Source organism: Nerophis ophidion, linkage group LG20 (assembly GCF_033978795.1).
Source record: "Nerophis ophidion isolate RoL-2023_Sa linkage group LG20, RoL_Noph_v1.0, whole genome shotgun sequence".
Classification (NCBI taxonomy): domain Eukaryota; kingdom Metazoa; phylum Chordata; class Actinopteri; order Syngnathiformes; family Syngnathidae; genus Nerophis; species Nerophis ophidion.
In genome coordinates, this window is record NC_084630.1 from 33,055,932 (window position 1) to 33,078,819 (window position 22,888).

The 22,888-nt window shown below is 36.7% G+C and overlaps 1 protein-coding gene across 1 annotated transcript; it reads right to left on the reverse strand.

Annotated features, from left to right (window-relative positions):
* Nucleotides 1–14,781, reverse strand: lg20h22orf23 (linkage group 20 C22orf23 homolog). Its single transcript, XM_061881021.1, has 7 exons — nt 14,474–14,781; nt 13,041–13,149; nt 12,896–12,958; nt 10,277–10,450; nt 8,880–9,011; nt 2,051–2,151; nt 1–116 (listed from the first exon to the last, which is right to left on the reverse strand). The coding sequence occupies exons 1-7, from the start codon at nt 14,519–14,521 to the stop codon at nt 57–59; spliced, it is 687 nt and encodes a 228-aa protein (XP_061737005.1). The 5' UTR covers nt 14,522–14,781; the 3' UTR covers nt 1–56.
* Between the last annotated feature and the right edge of the window lie 8,107 nt (nt 14,782–22,888).

A 22,888-nucleotide genomic window follows, 5' to 3' on the forward strand; every position in this document is an offset into this window, starting at 1 on the left:
TGCAGATGTTTACTGTTTATTGAACCTTTGTGCACATGTCACTGTCTTGCATCCATTCAGTTCACTTCATTGTTAGGTTGTCGGGCTTCTTCTAGCATCTCCAATTCACGGATTTTCTAAAATAAAGCAAACACAATTCGCAAAAAATATTATAATTGAGCCAATATGTGGTTCTTATCACTCTATGCATAAAAACCGGGGTCTCCACTCTCACACAACAGAACAAAATATAATTAATTGTGATCTAAAATGGGTGTGCCCAGGCGCCACACATATGTATGTATGTATGTATGTATGTATGTATATATATATATATATATATATATATATATATATATAAATACACACATATATATTCATATGCATATATATACATATATATATATATACATACATAAATAGACATATACATATTTATACATATATATACATACTGTACATACATAAACATAATGTATATACACAAATGTGTATATACATTATGTATATATACATGTATATGTATATACATATATATGCATATATATACATACATGAATATATCCATACATGTATATATGTATATATACATATATGTATATGCATATATATGTATATCTACATATATATGAATTTACATATATATATATGTATATATATATATGTGTATGTATACATGTATGTATATATATATATATGTACATATATACATACTCTACTACTACAAAGCCATGCTGTTGTAAAATGTGGCTTGGCATTGTCTTGCTGAAATAAGCAGGGGCGTCCATGACAACATTGCTTGGATGACAACATATGTTGTTCCAAAACCTGTATGGACCTTCAGCATTAATGGTCCCTTCACAGATGTGTAAGTTACCCATGCCTTGGGCACTAATACACCTCCATACCATCATAGATGCTGTTTCCAAATATAATTTGAAATGTGGACTCGTCAGACCACAGAACACCTTTCCACTTTGCATCAATCCATATAATGTGAGCTCAGGCCCAGCCAAGCCAGCGGGGTTTCAGGGTGTTGTCTATAAATGGGTTTAGCTTTGCAGAGTAGAGTTTTAACTTGGACTTACAGATGTAGCGACCAACTGTAGTTACTGAGAGTGGTTTTATGAAGTGTTCCTGAGCCCATGTGGTGATATCTTTTACACACTGATGTTGGTTTTTGATGCAGTACCGCCTGAGAGATCAAAGGGCCGTAATATCATCGCTTATGTGCAGTGATTTCTCCAGATTCTCTGAATCTTTTTATGATTTTACGCACCGTAGATGGTAAAATCTCTAAATTCCTTGCAATACCTCGTTGAGAAATGTTCTAAAACTGTTCGACAATTTGCTCACCCCATCCTTGTTTGTGAATTACTTAACATTTCATGGAAGCTGCTTTTATACCCAATCATGGCACCCAACTGTTCTCAATTAGCCTGCACACCTGTGGGATGTTCTATATAAGTTTTTGATGAGCATTCCTCATATTTATCAGTATTTATTGCCACCTTTCCCAACTTCTTTGTCACGTGTTGCTGGCATAAAATTCTAAAGTTAATGATTATTCGCAAAAAAAAAATGTTTATCAGTTTGAACATCAAATATGTTGTCTTTGTAGCATATTCAACTGAATATGGGTTGAAAATGATTTGCAAATCATTGTATTCCGTTTATATTTACATCCAACACAATTTCCCAACTCATATGGAAAATGGGGTTTGTATATGTGTATGTATATACACACATATATATATACATACATACATACACACATATATATATATACACATATATGCACATATATATATATACACATATATATACATTTATATATACATACATATATACATACATATACATACATACATATATGTACATATATATTCATATATACATATATATACATACATATACATACATACATATACATACATACATATATGTACATACGTACATATATACACATATATATATGTATATATAAAAGTGTGTACATACATACATATACACACACACACACAAACAAACATACGTGTGTGTGTGTGTGTTTAAAAAATCCATAGTTTACCTGAGATATTTCGGTGTTGATTATATGGATGTACTGCTTCTCCTGTCCCAGAGAGGCCATGTCAGCCAAGAATTGTCTTCTTTCCTCAATCTCATCCAAAACTGCAAGAAAAAAAAAAAAGAAAAAGAGGATGTGGGGACTTTCTGTATTAGCTGTCTTTATTTATGCTTGAACAACACACACTCCTCCAGCCAGGTGGCAGCAGTGCTCAAAGTAATCCACAAGCTTTTAAACCAAGAAACACGCAGGCACACCATGTACAGAGCTGATGGAGGAGGATAGATGGAGAAATGTCTGACAGGAATGAGATGAAAAGCAAATGATTATTAACAGAATGAAAAGACAAAGTATACGAGTTTACTGTGAATACAGTATAGGAAATGAGGATGGACCAATGTGTGTTTTGTTAATAACCCTCAGAGTATACAGAGGACTCTTTCGTCTTTTCAGGTAACGTTTTACATGATTTTTTAACCATTACGGTACTTTGTTTGTGTTACTCCGAATGGGATGTTTTTTCTCCTTAGAGCAGGGGTGTCAAACTCCTTGCAGTTTTGGCTGCCTTCAGAGAGCCGGCCGCTTGAAACATTGATAAAAGAAACATATACAGGTATGTATAAGGATTAATTTGTATTGTCACACCATTACTTATGCATTTGATTAGTAAATTTATATTTGACTTACACTTTAAGAAAACAACTCCAAAGGGAATAAGAGGTAGAAAATGGATGGATGTAAGAATTTTTTTTTTTGTCGATTTTGCGGTCAAAAAAATGGCAGAATTTTACCGTAAAATTCACAGTAAAATGGTCACACTATTGTACTGTAATATTGTGGTGATTGAGCCGCCAGTTTTTTGTTAGTTTTTTTGCATCAAAAATATGGTTGCTGTTTTCACAGTGTGTTACTGTAAATGTAAAAATGGTACCGCAGCTTTTTTCGTACGGTAGGATTCTGAAGACCGAGCTGTTTAAAAATATATATATATTATCATGTTTATCGTGTAAAATTTGATGGATAACTTGCTTTGAAATCAAAAGGCTAAGTAGATATTTACGTATGTTTTTACCCCCAAAATGTTTTGAATGTGTGATGATATATCTGTTGCATGATTAGATAGATACAGTTTAAAATATTATATAATTGCATGCAGTACATGTCTTTTTTTCCTGTCAAAAAAAAAAAAAAAGTGTGTACCTTGAGTTTGACACCTGTGCCTTATTTACAACTTTAATATCTGCATTTAGAATTATTTCATATACCTAAGATACATTGGGAAATAGTTTTAGCCCAGGTAAATAGTGCCAAAACAATAAAACCACCAGAAATTGAGTGTAGAAACATTTTAAAAACATTTCCCCCACTTTTATTTTGTTTAAATCTTTTACTCAACTTAAATCTTAAATAAAAATAGCAAACATGTCATATATTTAGTTTTTCTTTAACCATTTAAATGTCCATTTGACTTAATTATGTCAGATTTTTTTTTTATTTTGAAACATTTGCATAAAACGAGTTATCCATATAAAACAGTGTTTCTCAAATGGGGGTACGCGTACCCCTGGGGGTACTTGAAGGTATGCCAAGGGGTACGTGAGATTTTTTTTTTAATATTCTAAAAATAGCAACAATTCAAAAATCCTTTATAAATATATTTATTGAATTATACTTGAACAAAATATGAATGTAAGTTCATAAACTGTGAAAAAAAAATACAACAATGCAATTCAGTGTTGACAGCAAAAAAATTTTGTGGACATGTTCCATAAATATTGATGTTAATGATTTTTTTTTTGTCAAGAAATGTTTAGAATTAAGTTCATGAATCCTTATGGATCTCTATTACAATCCCCAAAGAGGGCACTTTAAGTTGATGATTACTTCTATGTGTAGAAATCTTTATTTATAATTGAATCACTTGTTTATTTTTCAACAAGATTTTACATCTTTTTTACCCAAATACTTCAAGAAAGACCACTACAAATTAGCAATATTTTGCACTGTTATACAATTTAATAAATCAGAAACTGATGACATAGTGCTGTATTTTACTTATTTATCTCTTTTTTTTCAACCAAAAATGCTTTGCTCTGATTAGGGGGTACTTGCATTAAAAAAATGTTCACAGGGGGTACATCACTGAAAAAATGTTGAGAACCACTGATATAAAAGATGTTAAATAATAAATACAGAGTTAAAGATAATACCTTAATAAACATAAGATTGGTAATAAAACTAGTTTTTGTGCAATGTTTTATTTTTTTTGTGGTAAATTCCAAACCAAACAGCAGTTTAGTAAAAGTAAAAGTCCCCCTTGACAACCATCGTATTTACACTTTTTAACTGTACAGTACACAATATAATCGTGCTTTTTCTCATTTCAGAATTTTATTTTGGAAGTTTTTATGGACTCTACTGTCTGGGATATTACATTTACGTGAGTTTTTTTGTCCATTATAGTGTTCTGTCCCATGATACAAATGAAAATATCCAAAATACCGGTAAATAAAAATATGTTCTCAATAGAAAGGGACGTTGGGGTTGGTTGTCATACTCATATCTCACCACAGGAGGGTGCTGTCTCCTATTGTGGAGTACAAATGAATGGAATTAGGGTTCAGGGCTCACCTACTTAGTATTCTTCAAAGTAACACCTTGGTGAACTTGACGTGAGAGTATTTTTTCTACATATTATTATTATTAAGGCTGTCAGAGTTAATGTGATGATGCCGGCTGTCGGCGTGATCCCAGGAAGCAGAGAAGTACAGTATAGACAAATTAAGGCCCGGGGGCTGCTTGTTAAGCTTTTCAATCTGGTCTGATGGACATTCCCAATTATTTTTTTTCGATCTTTATCATGGAAACTGTAGCTGCCATTATGATGTGCAGTGATGTTTTCAAATGACCGCAAGTCTTGAACTATACAAAGTGTTTCAATGGTTTGAATCTGCGCTTTTGCATGATATACTAGTTACTATGGTAATCTAATTAGTTACCATGGTAATCTAATTAGTTACTATGGTAATCTAAGTCACCGCAGCTCAGACCAAGCAGTGTGGGTGGGGAGCGTTTCCACAGAGTGTTTCCAGAGCCCGCCTGAAATGCGGGTGTCAGGGACCGATACGGAAGGAAATTTTTACAAGAAAGTTCTAAAGCTTAGTGATGTATCAGATTGTAGGTAGGGTTTTTGTTTATCCTTCGCGTTCATATTTCGCTGTGTTTGTTGCATTTTGTTGCGTTTCGCTTGATTGTAAAGTATGTCGATCGAGAGGGGATGTGACGTTCAATATTCAGTGTTTTGTCGTTCATAGTTAATATTGTTGTAGTGGAAAATTTCTGTCCTAGGCTTACCTCTAGACTGAATGCAATGGGAAAGACACAACATAAGAGGTAAAGTCACCCTGACCAAATGCTAGTTCTGTTGTGGGGTGACATTTGAACATTGGACAGTTACATAAGTTGTTATGCTACAATCAGGCCATCAGGGAGCATATAAATAAGAGGGAAGACTTAATTCCTTCACGAGAGGCACCATCTTTCGTCTCAAGAGACACGGTCTGTAATCATATTGATTCAATCCAACTTTGTACTATCTGATTATGAGTAAATAAAACTGTTGTAACAAACTCTATTGTTCCTGTTTAAGATTCGGACTTTTCCACCACATAAAATTGGCGTCACGAACAGGATGATGACTTTTCTACTACATTCTTTATTTTCATGTACATTCTGGCTGTCTCTTTCAGTAAGAAAAAAAAAGTAAAAATCCATTGCATTTTTTAAGGTTTTTTAGCATTCATCCATCCATCCATCAATTTTCTACTGCTTATTCCCTTTGGGATCACGGGGGGCGCTGGTGCCTATCTCAGCTACACTCAGGCGGAAGGCGAGGTACAACATGGACAAGTCGCCACCTCATCGCAGGGCCAACACAGATAGACAGACAATATTCACACTCACATTCACACACTAGGGCCAATTTAGTGTTGCCAATCAACCTATCCCCAGGTGCATGTCTTTGGAGGTGGGAGGAAGCCGGAGTACATTCACGGAGAGGACATGCATTTAATCATAGATTATTGTGAGGTTTTGTATTAGTGTCCCTAAAAAACAGATATACTGGCCCCCAGACATATTTTTGTCTTTAAATTAGGCCGCCGAGTCAAAATAATCGCCAAAGCCTGGTATAGACAAAGTGCAAGCAGGAAGTTCCTATATTAATAAGAACCAGGCAGAATAAAAGTAACACAGTTCTAGCAGAAACTCAGGAAACTACTTAACGCGGAACAGAAAGGCTGGCAGGACTCGGAACAGAAAGTATAGTTGCTGCAAAACAGAGCCCAAACAGGAAGTACTACCAGAACAACAGCATGCGGACAAGAATCGATACCAAACACAGCAAAAAAAAGACCAAAGTCCAAGTTAACGCTTTCAATTTAATAACAAAACATTATCGCATTGAAATTAATTGTGCGATTTATTTTGGGCGCACATGCTCCTTTCCATGAACCGTGGATGAGTACCTGAAAGGTGACCAAGTCAAGACATACGTCAGTGCAAAGACCAAGACTGACTGGTGTGCTCGCTGGCTAATTTCACTTCAAAATATACCCCAACTATACTTCAATCAATCAATGTTTATTTATATAGCCCTAAATCACAAGTGTCTCAAAGGGCTGCACAAGCTACAACGACATCCTCGGTTCAGAGCCCACATCAAGGCAAGGAAAAACTCAACACAGTGGGATGACAATGAGAAACCTTGGAGAGTACCACACATATGGGTGACCACCCTCAACCCCTACCTCAACCCCCCACCCTTAGGGGAGATATTATGCTATCGAGTGGGTCTAGCAGAATATTGTGAAAGTCCAGTCCATAGTGGATCTAACATAAGAGTAAGAGTCCAGTCAACTTCAGATACAACTGTGACCAAGTTGTGAGCAAATAAATGTAGTGCATTTAAGTAACACTTCAAAAATGTTCCTATATGTCATTCTGACAATAAAATAGTCAACATGTTGGGCTCTTTTTTCGAAGTCAACACAATGCACACTATTTACTGTGAATAATCACGATGAATCACAACGCAAAAGTGTGATCAATCTGATAAATATCCATCCATCCATCCATCCATCATCTTCCGCTTATCCGAGGTCGGGTCGCGGGGGCAGCAGCCTAAGCAGGGAAGCCCAGACTTCCCTATCTCCAGCCACTTCGTCTAGCTCTTCCCGGGGGATCCCGAGGCGTTCCCAGGCCAGCCGGGAGACATAGTCTTCCCAACGTGTCCTGGGTCTTCCCCGTGGCCTCCTACCAGCTGGACGTGCCCTAAACACCTCCCTAGGGAGGCGTTCGGGTGGCATCCTGACCAGATGCCCGAACCACTTCATCTGGCTCCTCTCGATGTGGAGGAGCAGTGGCTTTACGTTGAGCTCCTCCCGGATGGCAGAGCTTCTCACCCTATCTCTAAGGGAGAGCCCCGCCACACGGCGGAGGAAACTCATTTCGGCCGCTTGTACTCGTGATCTTATCCTTTCGGTTTATACATTATATATATATATATATATATATATATATATATTGACAGCATTAATTAAGACAGAGTACAGACCAAAAGTTTGGACACACCATCTCTTCATTCAATGCATTTTCTTTATTTTCATGACTATTTACATTGTAGATTGTCACTGAAGGCATCACAACTATGAATGAACACATGTGGAGTTATGTACTTAACAGAAAAAAGGTGAAAAAACTGAAAATCTGTTTTATATTCTAGTTTCTTCAAAATAGCCACCCTTTGCTCTGAAAAAAATGTGTCTGGGGGCCAGTATTATTTTTAGGAACACTCATACAAAACCTCACAATAATTATCTGAAGGTTTAAAACGTTATGAGAGACCACATTTAAAAACAGAATGGAATTTCAAATTTTTTGACTAAATGAGACACTCAGAATGTACATGTAAATAAAGAATGTTTCAATATTAACTATGAAGGATAAAACACTGAATATTGACAACATATGAACGTCACACCCCCTCTCCATCCACATATTTTACAAACAACAAAAATGCAACAAACACAGCAAAATATGAACGCCAAGGGTAAAAAAAAACCCACCTACAATCTGATATATCACTAAGCCATAGAACTTTATTGTAAAAATCTCCTTCCACGTCTGTCCCTGACACCCACATTTCAGACTGTGGAAACAGTCCCCCCTCACACTGCTTGGTGCCTTGTCTGAGCTGCTGTGACTTATATTACCATAGTAACTAATCACATTACCATAGTTACCAATTACATGACCATAGTTACCAATTACATGACCATAGTAACCAATTGCATGACCATAGTAACCAATTACATGACCATAGTAACCAATTACATGACCATAGTAACTAATTACATAAGTATCGTAACTAATTAGATGAGCTTAGTAAGTAATTAGATGAGCATTGTAACTAATATATGATGCATATTCCAAGCATGTAAAAACTTAGTATAGTTGAAGACTTAGGATCATTAGAAAAGATGAGTCCCCATCTTAATGGAAGCTACACTTTACATCTTAAACATCAAACAAAATGATTTGGGAATGTCCGGCGGGCCAAATTGAAAATATTCACGGGCCGCATGTGGACCCCAGGCCTTAATTTGCACAGGTCTGAGGTAAATAGTCCTGAAAATAAAGAAGGTGTGTCCAAACTTTTGGCCTGTACTGTATATCATATTTAGGAAATATTGATTGGAGGGCCGGGGTTGAAAAATATTCTCGCCAAGTTCTACTTTCCACTGCTGTGTCGCGACTACATTTCCAACCTCACCTTCCTGGTAACGATCCACTTCCTCTGTGGCTTCAGGTTCCTCGCACGCAGCAACATTTACATCATCGGCTGTTTCTTCTCGTCCTGTTGCCAGGATGTTTTGAAGCCTCCTCTTCTCCTTTTCCAAGTCTCCTTCATGAAACCGCAGGAGAAGGAGGACAAGTATAAATACATGATGACAATACAAGACAAAGTGTGGAGTGAAAGTACTGGCCAAACTCCAAAAACACATAGAAATGTTTTTACTCCAGCCCAACGATTCGCAAGTAAAAACTAAACAATTTTATCAGTGTAAAAAACTATTTGCAAGTATAAAAACAACTTCTTCACGTTAAAACTTTTGGCAGTAATATTCCAACCTGGGTGATCCACACACTAGAATATAAAATTGAAAAAAATAGTGTTTTTACTTGCCGAAAATAGTTTTTTTTAACTTGTAAATGTTTTTTTTAATTGAAGAAATTAGTTTTTTTTACTTGCAGAAAATTGTTTTTATACTTACAAATCATATTTTGTATTTGCGTAAAAAAAATTTTTTACTTGCAGAATTTTTCTTTAACTTGTGTTTTTTAAATAGAAGAATCAGTTTTTTTTACTTCCAGAAAAATTGTTTTATACTTCCGAATATTTTTTTGTACTTGCAGAAAATTTTTATACTTACAGAAAATTGTTTTATACTTAGGAATCATGTTTTTTACTTGCAGCAAATTATTATACCTGCGAAAAAAAAATTTTATTTGCAGTTTTTTTATACTTACAAATCATTTTTTGAACTTTCGAATATTTTTTTTTACTTGCAGAAATTTTTTTTTAACTTCTCAATGTTTTCTTAATTGAAAAAAAATATTTAGTTTTTACTTTCAGAAAATTGTGTTTAAACTTACGAATATTTTTTTTATTTGCAGAAAATAGTTGTTTTTTTTACTTCTGAATTTTTTTTTTAATTGAAGGAATTTTTTTTACTTGCTTGTTTTTATACTTAAAATCATTTTTTGTACTTGCCCAAATATATTAATATATTTGTAAGTATATTTTTATACTTGTAAATATTTTTACTTGCAGAAAATTGTTTTTATACTTACAAATAATTTTTTGTACTTGCAGAAAATAGTTTTTGTACCTGGGAATAATGTTTTTTACGTGCAGATTTTTTTTTTTTTTTAACTTGTGAATTTTTTTTAATTGAAGGAATGTTTTATTTTTTACTTGCAGGAATTTGTGTTATTTAACTTCTAAATTGTTTTTCAACTGAAGAAATGTTTTTTTTTGCAAATCGTTTTTTTAATTGAAGAAATTTATATTTTTACTTTCGAATCGTTGGGCGTGAGTCAAAACGTGTTTGTGTAGCTTTGGCAGTATTTTCACCCCATAGCACATTCACATTGTTTGTTACATACTTGTTGGAACAGAGGAAAACTTTTCTCTGACGTAGTTGTTCCCAGAGCGGCAAGAAGCAGCGCTGCGTCTCTGGGGACGACCTGGCAGGAGTTTGTGGACACATCTACTGCCTTTGGAGTGAGAGGAAGATCTTGATGGTGAAGGCTGAGTGCTCAGTGGCAAGGCTGATCCATCTGTGGTGGGAAGGACATTTTTTAATGTAGCAGTATTATGTTCATGTACAAAACCCAAAACCAGTGCAGTTGGCACATTGTGTAAATAGTAAATAAAAAATTAGCAAATCCTTATCAACTTATATTTAATTAAATAGACTGCAAAGACAAAATATTTAATGTTCAAACTGAGAATTTTTTTTATTTTTTTTTGCAAATAATCCTGAGAATTTAATGGCGGCAACACATTTCAAAAAAGTTGGCAGAGGCGCATTTTTACCACTGTGTTACATGGCCTTTCCTTTTAACAGCACTCAGTAAATGTTTGGGAACTGAGGAGACCAATGTTTTAAACTTTTCAGGTGGAATTCTTTCCCATTCTTGCTCGATGTACAGATTCAGTTGTTCAACAGTCCGGGGTTTCCCTTGTGGTACTTTAGGCTTTATAATGCTCCACACATTTCCAATGGGACACAGGTATGGACTACAGGCAGGCCAGTCTAGTACCCGCACTCTTTTACTACGAAGCCACACTGTTCTAACACGAGCCCCAATTTGGCTTGGCATTGTCTTGTCGAAATAAGCAGGGGCGTCCATGAAAAATACGTTGCTTGGATGGCAACATACTGTATGTTGCTCCAAAACCTGTATGTACCTTTCAGCATTTAAGGCGTACAGAAATGAGATTTTCTTATTCAAACGGGGATAGCAGGTCCATTCTATGTGTCATACTTGATCATTTCGCGATATTGCCAAATTTTTTCAGAAAGGATTTAGTAGAGAATATCGACGATAAAGTTCGCAACTTTTGGTCGCTTATAAAAAAGCCTTGCCTTTACCGGAAGTAGCAGACTACAGTATGTGCGCATGACGTCACGGGTTGTAGGGCTCCTCACATCCTCACATTGTTTACAATCATAGCCAGCAGCAGCTACAGCTATTCGGACCGAGAAAGTGACAATTTCCCCATTAATTTGAGCGAGGATGAAAGATTCGTGGATGAGGAAATTTAGAGTGAAGGACTAGAAAAAAAAAAGAAAAAAAAGTTTAAAAAAACAAAAAAGGCGATTGGAGTGGGAGCGATTCAGATGTTTTTGGACACATTTACTAGGATAATTCTGGAAAATGTCTTATCTGCTATTGTGTTGCTAGTGTTTTAGTGAGATTAAATAGCACCTGAAAGTCGGAGGGGTGTGGCCACGGGTGTGGACGCCAGAGTCTCTGAGGGAAGTCACTCCAGCAGGACGGAAGCTCCGCTGATGTCTCCGGTAAGAGGCGACCTATTACCACAATTTTCTCACTGAAAACTGCCAGTTGACATGTAGTCAGGATCCATGTTCGCTCGACCGCTCTGATCCATAGTAAAGCTTCATTTTCGGGAATTTTAAACAAGGAAACACCGGCTGTGTTTGTGTGGCTAAAGGCTAAAAGCTTCCCACCTCCATCTTTCTACTTTGACTTCTCCATTATTAATTGAACAAATTGCAAAAGATTCAGCAACACAGATGTCCAGAATACTGTTTAATTATGCGATTAAAGCAGTCTACTTATAGCTTGGATCGGGCTGGAAAATAATGTCTGCTACAATCGGTGACGTCAAACGCACGCGTCATCATACCGTGGCGTTTTCAACACGAAACTTCGCGGGAAATTTAAAATTGCAATTTAGTAAACTAAAAAGGCCGTATTGGCATGTGTTGCAATGTTACTATTTCATCATTGATGTATAAACTATCAGACTGCGTGGTGGGTAGTAGTGGGTTTCAGTAGGCCTTTAATGGTGCCTCACACAAATGTGTAAGTTACCAATGCCTTGGGCACTAATAAACCCCTAACCCATCACAGATGCTGGCTTTTCAACTTTGCGCCTATAACAATCCGGATGTTTTTTTTCTTCTTTGTTCTGGAGGCCAGAACGTCCACGGTTTTATGTGTTTGTATATATCTTGTACTCGTGCGCCACGTTCGCTCACATCCTGTTCATCTCCTGGGGTCTAAGCCCCCCCTGTCCTTAAAAGCTATAGTGACGCCCCTGATGTCACGTTATCGATGGGAAAATGCATTTTTAGACAATAAGGTTTGCCTGAGCAGCGGACAAGCGGTAGAAAATGGATTAGAAAGGACCTCGAAATGGACACGCGGTTTTGATTGATTGATTGAAACTTTTATTAGTAGATTGCACAGTTCAGTACATATTCCGTACAATTGACCACTAAATGGTAACACCACAATAAGTTTTTCAACTTGTTTAAGTCCGGGTCCACGTTAATCAATTCATGGTAAAAAATGGATGGATAGATGGATGGATGACTGAGACCCTTCCAGGTCCTCAGGACCAAATTTTTTTTGGAGAATGAAAACTATCAAAATGGCCCATGCATGTTTTGATTTTTTTCAATGTGCGGCCCACAGTGGCCACTTCTGGACGACTACTGTAACTTCTTCACCCAAAAGTGTCCAACTTACTCTTCAGGCACTCATTGATGTTTTTCCTCTGGGAGTGTGTGAGGGTCATCTCTTGCATCATCGCTGCACATGCAGGAGAGAACACGATGAATACAGTGACGTCACAATAACTGCATGCCTATTGACGTTTTTGCGTGATTCTTACATCTCAGCAGGTCCCGAGTGTTCCTGCTATACTGGCTGGCCCGTGGATTACTTCGCCGCCCCCCATCGACTGTGCACTGTGAGGGGGTGTCCATGAAGTCGTCTTCACACTATTGCAATGTATACAGATGATCACATTGTTACTACGTTACTATAAATACACAATAGATCTCACATTTAGATGATATTGTTTTCGATCATTTTAAAGCATTTACGACTACAAAACAAAAAACTCATACTTAGACCCAGTTTAACTGTGGTGACACTATCTAAATGAAAGCAAAACAGATGTCATCTTTTTTGGCCAACATGTTGACTGTGCTCGTGGTTTTTTATAACAGACATGTCTCTAAAGATGAATGTGAAAATGAGTTATTATAGTTCACCAGCAGGGGGAGCTCATCACTAGTACTACTGCATGGAGGCTGGCATGTGGTACATTATTTCCTGTGTGTGTATGACTTATTCTGAGGGAGAACAGCACACTTTCACGTATGGCGTCTGATTGAGTGATACTTTTATTAGTAGATTGCAATGTTCAGTACATATTTTGTACAATTGACCACTAAATGGTAACACCCAAATAAGTTTTTCAACTTATTTAAGTCGGGGTCCACCTTCATCAATTCATGGTACAAATATATACTATCAGCATAATACAATCATCACGCAGGTTAATCATCATAGTATATACAAACCTCGTTTCCATATGAGTTGGGAAATTGTATTGGATGTAAACATAAATGGAATACAATGATTTGCAAATCCTTTTCAACCCATATTCAATTGAGTGCACTACAAAGACAGGTAATTTGATGTTCAAACACAAACTTTTTTTTTTTGCAAATAATAATTAACTTAGAAATTCATGGCTGCAACACGTGCCAAAGTAGTTGGGAAAGGGCATGTTCACCACTGTGTTGCGATCCGCTACTTGGATCACCACATATGGTTTATACTTCCAGTTGTTGTATCACTGTTGTTCTACACTCTTACTTCCTGTTTAGTCAGTCACCATGGTTCACTCATCAGTCCACCTGCTAGTCTCGCCTCGCACACCTGCTAATAATTATCACTCTCCTATTTAAACTCACTTTTTCTGTTTACTCATTCTGGGACTCCAATTTGCCTTCGAGCAACATTCACGACTGTTTACTACCCGTATGTATTTTCTCGCTAGCTCTTACGCTAAGCCACTCGATATTCCAGCTTTCATGCGGAATATGTTTTGTTTACTCTTTTGTGTGCTTCGTGCCAAGTATAGTTTTTGTATTTTCTATTCCTAGCTTTCATGCTAGCGCCCTTGGTTTATTTTTGCCTGTTAGCTCCAGTGTTTTTGTTCATAGTCTGTTTTTGGTTTATTTTTGTCTGTTAGCTCCAGTGTTTTTGTTCATAGTCTGTTTTTGTTAAGTGTAATAAATCATTTACACTTACCGTTGCTGTGTTCATGCCGACGCATCCACGAAGGGAACAATTTGGCATCACTATGCCAACCAGTCGTAACAGTAGAGTCCCAGCAAGAAAGAAAAGTTCCTTCGTGTCTGGCAACCATGAGGAGACCTTCGACGAAGGCACATGGAGGGTATTCCGAGCGATGGAGGCTGAAACTATCCGATGCAATTCAGACGATAGAATGATTTGGGATTTTGAGGGAAACCTGGTTCCGATCGATGCTTCCGGGTCCGGTGAGTTTCCCTCCCGCAGCGCTCGCGCTCGTCGGCGAAAGCGGAAGCCGCAAGGAATGGCTTTGTCTCGCGACAGTGACTATTCCACTCCATGTCTCCCTCCTCATGAACACAGCTACCAACAAGCTGCACAAAAGACCCCTACACCGTTGTTTGGTGATCCGATAACACACTTTGCTAACTGTTTCACTGACTGGGCTAATTTTTTTTTTTTTTTAATTTTAAAGGTTTATTTATAAATTTCAACAATTACAAACAGTAAGACAAACAACAATATACAACATTATGAAAACAGTACAAAACAGCGCCAGGGGGTTGTAAGTTCAAAATAATAAAAAAAAGAATACATATATAATAAACAGGCTTATTCAGATTCATCAAACAACTTAAATTTGGAACACAGCATCATCGTTTTCACAGCTTTTTTGTTGTTAGAGGTAAAGAGCGTTTTAATGTAAAGTTCCAGATCTTTTTTAAAGGCACAAACGATAGGACGGGTATTAAGAAACTTACATTTATGAATATAAAACTTAGCTAATAAAATAATGAGGTTGCAAAGGCACAAACGATAGGACGGGTATTAAGAAACTTACATTTATGAATATATAAAACTTAGCTAATAAAATAATGAGGTTGCAAAGGTGGGGCTTCACGGTGGCAGAGGGGTTAGTGCGTCTGCCTCACAATACGAAGGTCTTCCAGTCCTGGGTTCAAATCCAGGCTCGGGATCTTTCTGTGTGGAGTTTGCATGTTCTCCCCGTGAATGCGTGGGTTCCCTCCGGGTACTCCGGCTTCCTCCCACTTCCAAAAACATGCACCTGGGGATAGGTTGATTGGCAACACTAAATTGGCCCTAGTGTGTGAATGTTGTCTGTCTATCTGTGTTGGCCCTGCGATGAGGTGGCGACTTGTCCAGGGTGTACCCCGCCTTCCGCCCGATTGTAGCTGAGATAGGCGCCAGCGACCCCAAAAGGGAATAAGCGGTAGAAAATGGATGGATGGGTTGCAAAGGTAGAATTCCTTTTCAAATTTTTGTTCATACAGTGTAAAAACAAAAATCACATCTTTAAAGTAAAGCACAAATTTGTCATAAATATTGTCCAGGATGAAGCGACAGATGCCCTGCCATAGTGATCGAGTGTTTTCACAAGTCCAAAACAAGTGGTTAACAGTCTCTGGGTGCATGTTACAAAAGGTGCAGGTGACATCAATCTGACTGGGCTAATTCCCAACTAGAGTCCGCCGTTGATGACGTCATTTCGTCGACGCCCCCTGGTGACGCAATCTCGTCCTCCACTGATGACATTATCAACTATTACTTTTTTTTTGAAGATTCTCCTTTCTCATCCATTTTCTAATGACAATAACATTAATAATAAAATACAGAATTACCAGGGCATTTTTGCTTTTTATTATTCTGGTAAATCCCATCCATCTGTTTTTTCAACTCCACCTGTAAAACCTCATTCTCCGCCCAAGTCCAAGGTTTTTTCTCCCTCTTCAAAGGGACACTCTGGACAATATAGAGGGGAGGAGTCTGCCCGCCTCCAAACCTCCCACCACCCTCCCTTATGGTCAGTCCCTGACCACAGGGAACGGGTCTGGGATTCCCGTCTGGAGGGGGGGGGCTATGGCCTATAGCTGTGTTGCGGAGGTAGCACAGACGCTACCTGTTCTTCAAACTGTCAAACCGCAACCTCCTTTGAGGCCACCCTTACCTGTTTTTCGGCCCGTTAAACCGCTAGCTCGTCCCAGGCCGCCGCCACCTGTATTCCGCTTGGCTCTTCCTCGTAGACCTCCTCCACCTGTTTCCCCTCAACGGCCTTGTAGACCTCCTCCACCTGTTTCCCCCGGCAAAGTCTCAACGGCCTTGTAGACCTCCTCCACCTGTTTTTCCCCCGGCCAAGTCTCAATGGCCTTGTAGACCTCCTCCACCTGTGTTTCCCCCGGTCAAAATCACAACGACCAAGTAGACCTCCTCCACCGGTGTTCAGACTTGCGAGGTCATTACCTCCAGCACGTCCTCCACCACCGATGTTCGGCACTGTTCCTAACCTGGTTCCCACACCAGCTTCGGTCTCTCGCCTGGTTCACACACCAGCACCGAATCCTAGTCTGGTTCTCACGCCAGCAATTGACTCTTTCCTGGTCCTCGCACCAGCACCTGTTCCTAAGCTGGAACCCACTCCAGCACCAGCTCTTAAGTTGGAACCCACTCCAACACCTGCGTCGACGACTGCGGTTTCCACGCCGACTACTACGCCTTCTTCCACGACGCCGACTACTACGCCTTCTTCCACGACGCCGACTACTACGCCTTTTTCCACAACGGCGACGACTACGCCGACCTCTGCGACGACTACGCCAGACTCCCCAACCAACGCCTGCTCCTCGGCTGAAGCCAACGCCTGCTCCTCGGCTGAAGCCAACGCCTGCTCCTCGGCTGAAGCCAACGCCTGCTCCTCGGCTGAAGCCAACGCCTGCTCCTCCGCCGGCCTCTGCACCTGCTTCGGCTGCAGCCCCCGCACCTTCGTCTGCTGCTGCCAAGCCTCCTCCACGTCTGCCACGGGTGTGGCCTCTGCGAGGTCGTCCGCCTCGCCGGGCACCTCATCCTGCAAGGCGGCCACTGATGTGGCCTTTTCGAGGTCGGCCGCCAAAACTCTTTCGGCAGCGGCGTTCCATCCGCCACATTGCCTGTCCTCGGTGGATTCGGGGACACGCGACCCTCCGCCATGGCCTCCCTCCGCCCTCCCTTCTTCTGTGGACTGTCTTGTTGTGGGGAGGGGGTTCAAGTTTTTTCTTTGTATTTTTGGACATCTGGAATCTGTCTTTTTTGGGGGGGGGGATACTGTTGAGATCCGCTACTTGGATCACCACATATGGTTTATACTTCCAGTTGTTGTATCACTGTTGTTCTACACTCTTACTTCCTGTTTAGTCAGTCACCATGGTTCACTCATCAGTCCACCTGCTAGTCTCGCCCCGCACACCTGCTAATAATCACCCTCCTATTTAAGATCACTTTTTCTGTTTACTCATTCTGGGACTCCAATTTGCCTTCGAGCAACATTCACGACTGTTTACTACCCGTATGTATTTTCTCGCTAGCTCTTACGCTAAGCCACTCGATATTCCAGCTTTCATGCTGAATATGTTTTGTTTTACTCTTTTGTGTGCTTCGTGCCAAGTATAGTTTTTTTATTTTCTATTCCTAGCTTTCATGCTAGCGCCCTTGGTTTATTTTTGTCTGTTAGCTCCAGTGTTTTTGTTCATAGTCTGTTTTTGTTAAGTGTAATAAATCATTTACACTTACAGTTGCTGTGTTCATGCCGACTCATCCACGAAGGGACCAATTTGGCATCACTATGCCAACCAGTCGTAACACACTGTCTTACATCACATTTTCTTTTAACAACACTCAAATGTTTGGGAACTGAGGAAACTAATTGTTGAAGCTTTGAAAGTGGAATTATTTACCATTCTTGCTTGATGTACAGCTTAAGTTGTTCAACAGTCCAGGGTTTTGTTGTCGTATTTTACGCTTCATAATGCGCCACACATTTTGCATGGGAGACATGTGTGGACTGCAGGCGGGCCAGGAAAATACCCGCACTCTTACTATGAAACCACACTGTTTTAAATCGTGGCTTGGCATTGTTTTGCTGAAATAAGCAGGGGCGTCCATGATAACATTGCTTGGATGACAACATATGTTGGTCGAAAACTTGTATGGACCTTTTCAGCATTAATGGTGCCTTCACAGATGTGTAAGTTACCCATGCCTTGGGCACTAATACATCTCCATACCATCACAGATGCTGGCTTTTGAACTTCGCGCCTATGGTTATTTTCCTCTTTGTTCCGGAGGACACCACGTCCACAGTTTCCAAATATAGTTTGAAATGTGGACTCGTCAGACCACAGAACACTTTACCACTTTGCATCAGTCCATCTTAGATGAGCTCGGGCCCAGCGAAGCCGGCGGCGTTCTTGCGTGTTGTTGATAAATGGCTTTCGGTTTGCATAGTAGAGTTTTAACTTGCACTTACAGATGTAGCGACCAACTGTGGTTACTGACAGTGGTTTTATGAACTGTTCCTGAGCCCATGTGGTGATATCCTTTACACACTGATGTCGGTTTTTGGTGCAGTACCGCCTGAGGGATCAAAGGCTTGTAATATCATCACTTACGTGCAGTAATTTCTCCAGATTCTCTGATCCTTTTGATGATTTTATGTACCTTTTTAGATGGTAAAATTCCTTGCAATAGCTCGTTGAGAAATGTTGTTCTAAAACTGTTCGACAATTTGCTTACAAATTGGTGACCCTCGCCCCATCCTTGTTTGTGAATTACTTAGCATTTCATGGAGGCTGCTTTTATACCCAATCATGGCACCCACCTGTTCCCAATTAGCCTGCACACCTGTGGGATGTTCAAAATAAGTGTTTGATGAGCATTCCCCAACTTTATCAGTATTTATTGCCACCTTTCCCAAATTCTTTGTCACGTGTTGCTGGCATCATATTCTAAATGTAATGATTATTTGCCCAAAGAAAAAAGGTTTATCAGTTTGAACATCAAATATGTTGTCTTTGTAGCATATTCAACTGAATATGGCTTGAAAATGATTTGTAAATCATTGTATTCCGTTTTATATTTACATCTAACGCAATTTCCCAACTCATTTGGAAACAGGGTTTGTACATTGAATTATTTACTTTATTTACAATCCGGGGGGTGGAATGAGGAACTTTGGTTGATATCCCGTACTTCAGTCATCAACAATTGCATCAACAGAGAAATGGACATTGAAATAATGTAGGTCTTACTTAGTAGGATATGTACAGCCGGCAGAGAACATAGTGAGTTCAGATAGCATAAGAACAAGTATATACATTAGAAGTACATTTGATTATTTATATTAGGTTATTTATAAAACCAGGGAGATGGGATGTGAATGGAGGAGGTTATTAATAAAGGGTTGAAGTTGCCTGGAGGTGTTGTTTTAGAGTTCTTTTGAAGGAATATAGAGATGCACTTACTTTTACACCTGTTGGGAGTGCATTCCACATTGTGGCATAGAAAGAGAATGAGTTAAGACCTTTGTTAGATGGGAATCTGGGTTTAACGTGGTTTTTGAAGCTCCCCCTGGTGTTGTGGTTATGGCGGTCATTTACGTTAAGGAAGTAGTTTGACATGTTCTTCGGTATCAAGGAGGTGTAGCAGATTTTATAGACGAGGCTCAGTGCAAGTTGTTTTACTCTGTCCTCCACCCTGAGCCAGCCCACTTTGGAAAAGTGGGTTGGAGTGAGGTGTGATCTGGGGTGGAGGTCTAAAAGTAACCGGAGTAGCTTGTTCTGGGATGTCCGGAGTCTAGATTTGGGAGTTTTGGAGGTGCTGGAGTACCAGGAGGTGCAAGCGTAATCGAAAAAGGGTTAAATGAGAGTTCTCGCTATAATCTTCAAGGTGCATTTGTTGACCAGAGAGGAGATTCTGTAGAGGAATTTTGTTCTTTGGTTGACCTTTTTGATTACCTTGGTGGCCATTTTATCACAGAAAAGATTAGTCTGTACCATTAAGGATTGCAGGAATGACTTTTCGGATGTTTTTATTTGAATAAGGTGGATTGGATGTATTTAATATTTATACACTAAACATGTATTTAATATTCATACACTAAACATGTATTTAATATTTATACACTAAACATGTATTTAATATTTATACACTAAACATGTATTTAATATTTATACACTAAACATGTATTTAATATTTATACACTAAACATGTATTTAATATTCATACACTAAACATGTATTTAATATTCATACACTAAACATGTATTTAATATTAATACACTAAACATGTATTTAATATTTATACACCAAACATGTATTTAATATTAATACAAAAAACATGTATTTAATTTTCATAAACTAAACATATATTTAATATTAATACACTAAACATGTATTTGATATTTATACACTAAACATGTATTTAATATTTATACACTAAACATGTATTTAATATTCATACACTAAACATGTATTTAATATTTATACACTAAACATGTATTTAATATTTATACACTAAACATGTATTTGATATCTATACACTAAACATGTATTTAATATTTATACACTAAACATGTATTTAATATTTATACACTAAACATGTATTTAATATTTATACACTAAACATGTATTTAATATTCATACACTAAACATGTATTTAATATTTATACACTAAACATGTATTTAAAATTAATACACTAAACATGTATTTAATATTTATACACTAAACATGTATTTAATATTTATACACTAAACATGTATTTAATATTCATACACTGAACATGTATTTAATAATTATATACTAAACACATTTAATATTCGTATACTAATCATATTTTTTTAACATTCGTACAGTAATCATGTATTTATTATTCTCTAAATAAGGCACACTCGGAAATAATTAATTTATTTGTGTGCATTTGCGGCAGAAATCCACTGCAGGGCGCACATTCCCTCTTAGGTCTGGTCATTCATACACTAAACATACTTTTAATATTAATACACTAAACATCAATCAATCAATCAAGGTTTATTTATATAGCCCCAAATCACAAATGTCTCAAAGGACTGCACAAATCATTACGACTACATCCTCGGAAGAACCCACAAAAGGGCAAGGAAAACTCACACCCAGTGTATTTATATATTTATATATTTAATATTAATACACTAAACATGTATTTAATATTTATACACTAAACATGTATTTAATATTCATACACTAAACATGTATTTAATATTTATACAGTTAACATGTATTTAATATTTATACAGTAAACATGTATTTAATATTTATACACTAAACATGTATTTAATATTCATAAACTAAACATGTAGTTATTATTTATACACTAAACATGTATTTAATAATTATACACCAAACATGTATTTAATATTAATACAAAAAACATGTATTTAATTTGAATAAACTAAACATATATTTAATATTAATACACTAAACATGTATTTAATATTTATACACTAAACATGTATTTAATATTCATACACTAAACATGTATTTAATATTTTTACACTAAACATGTATTTAATATTTATACAGTTAACATGTATTTAATATTAATACAGTAAACATGTATTTAATATTTATACACTAAACGTATTTAATATTCATAAACTAAACATGTAGTTATTATTTATACACTAAACATGTATTTAATAATTATACACCAAACATGTATTTAATATTAATACAAAAAACATGTATTTAATTTTAATAAACTAAACATATATTTAATATTAATACACTCAACATGTATTTAATATTTATACACCAAACATGTATTTAATATTCATACACTAAACATGTATTTAATATTTTTACACCAAACATGTATTTAATATTTATACAGTAAACATGTATTTAATATATATACAGTAAACATGTATTTAATATATATACACTAAACATGTTATTTAATATTTATACACTAAACATGTATCTAATATTAATACAAAAAACACGTATTTAATATTTATAAATTAAACATGTTATTAATATTTATACACTAAACATGTATTTAATTTTTTACACTAAACATATAGTTATTTATACACTAAACATGTATTTAATATTCATACACTAAACATGTATTTAATATTTATACACTAAACATGTATTTAATATTTATACACTAAACATGTATTTAATATTTATACACCAAACATGTATTTAATTTTAATAAACTAAACATATATTTAATATTAATACACTCAACATGTATTTAATATTCATACACTAAACATGTATTTAATATATATACCCTAAACATGTATTTAATATTAATACAAAAAACTTGTATTTAATTTTAATAAACTAAACATATATTTAATATTAATACACTAAACATGTATTTAATATTATTACACCAAACATGTATTTAATATTTATACACTAAACATGTATTTAATATTTATACACCAAATATGTATTTAATATTAATACAAAAAACATGTATTTAATTTTAATAAACTAAACTTATATTTAATATTAATAAACTAAACTTATATTTAATATTAATACACTAAACATGTATTTAATATTTATACACTAAACATGTATTTAATA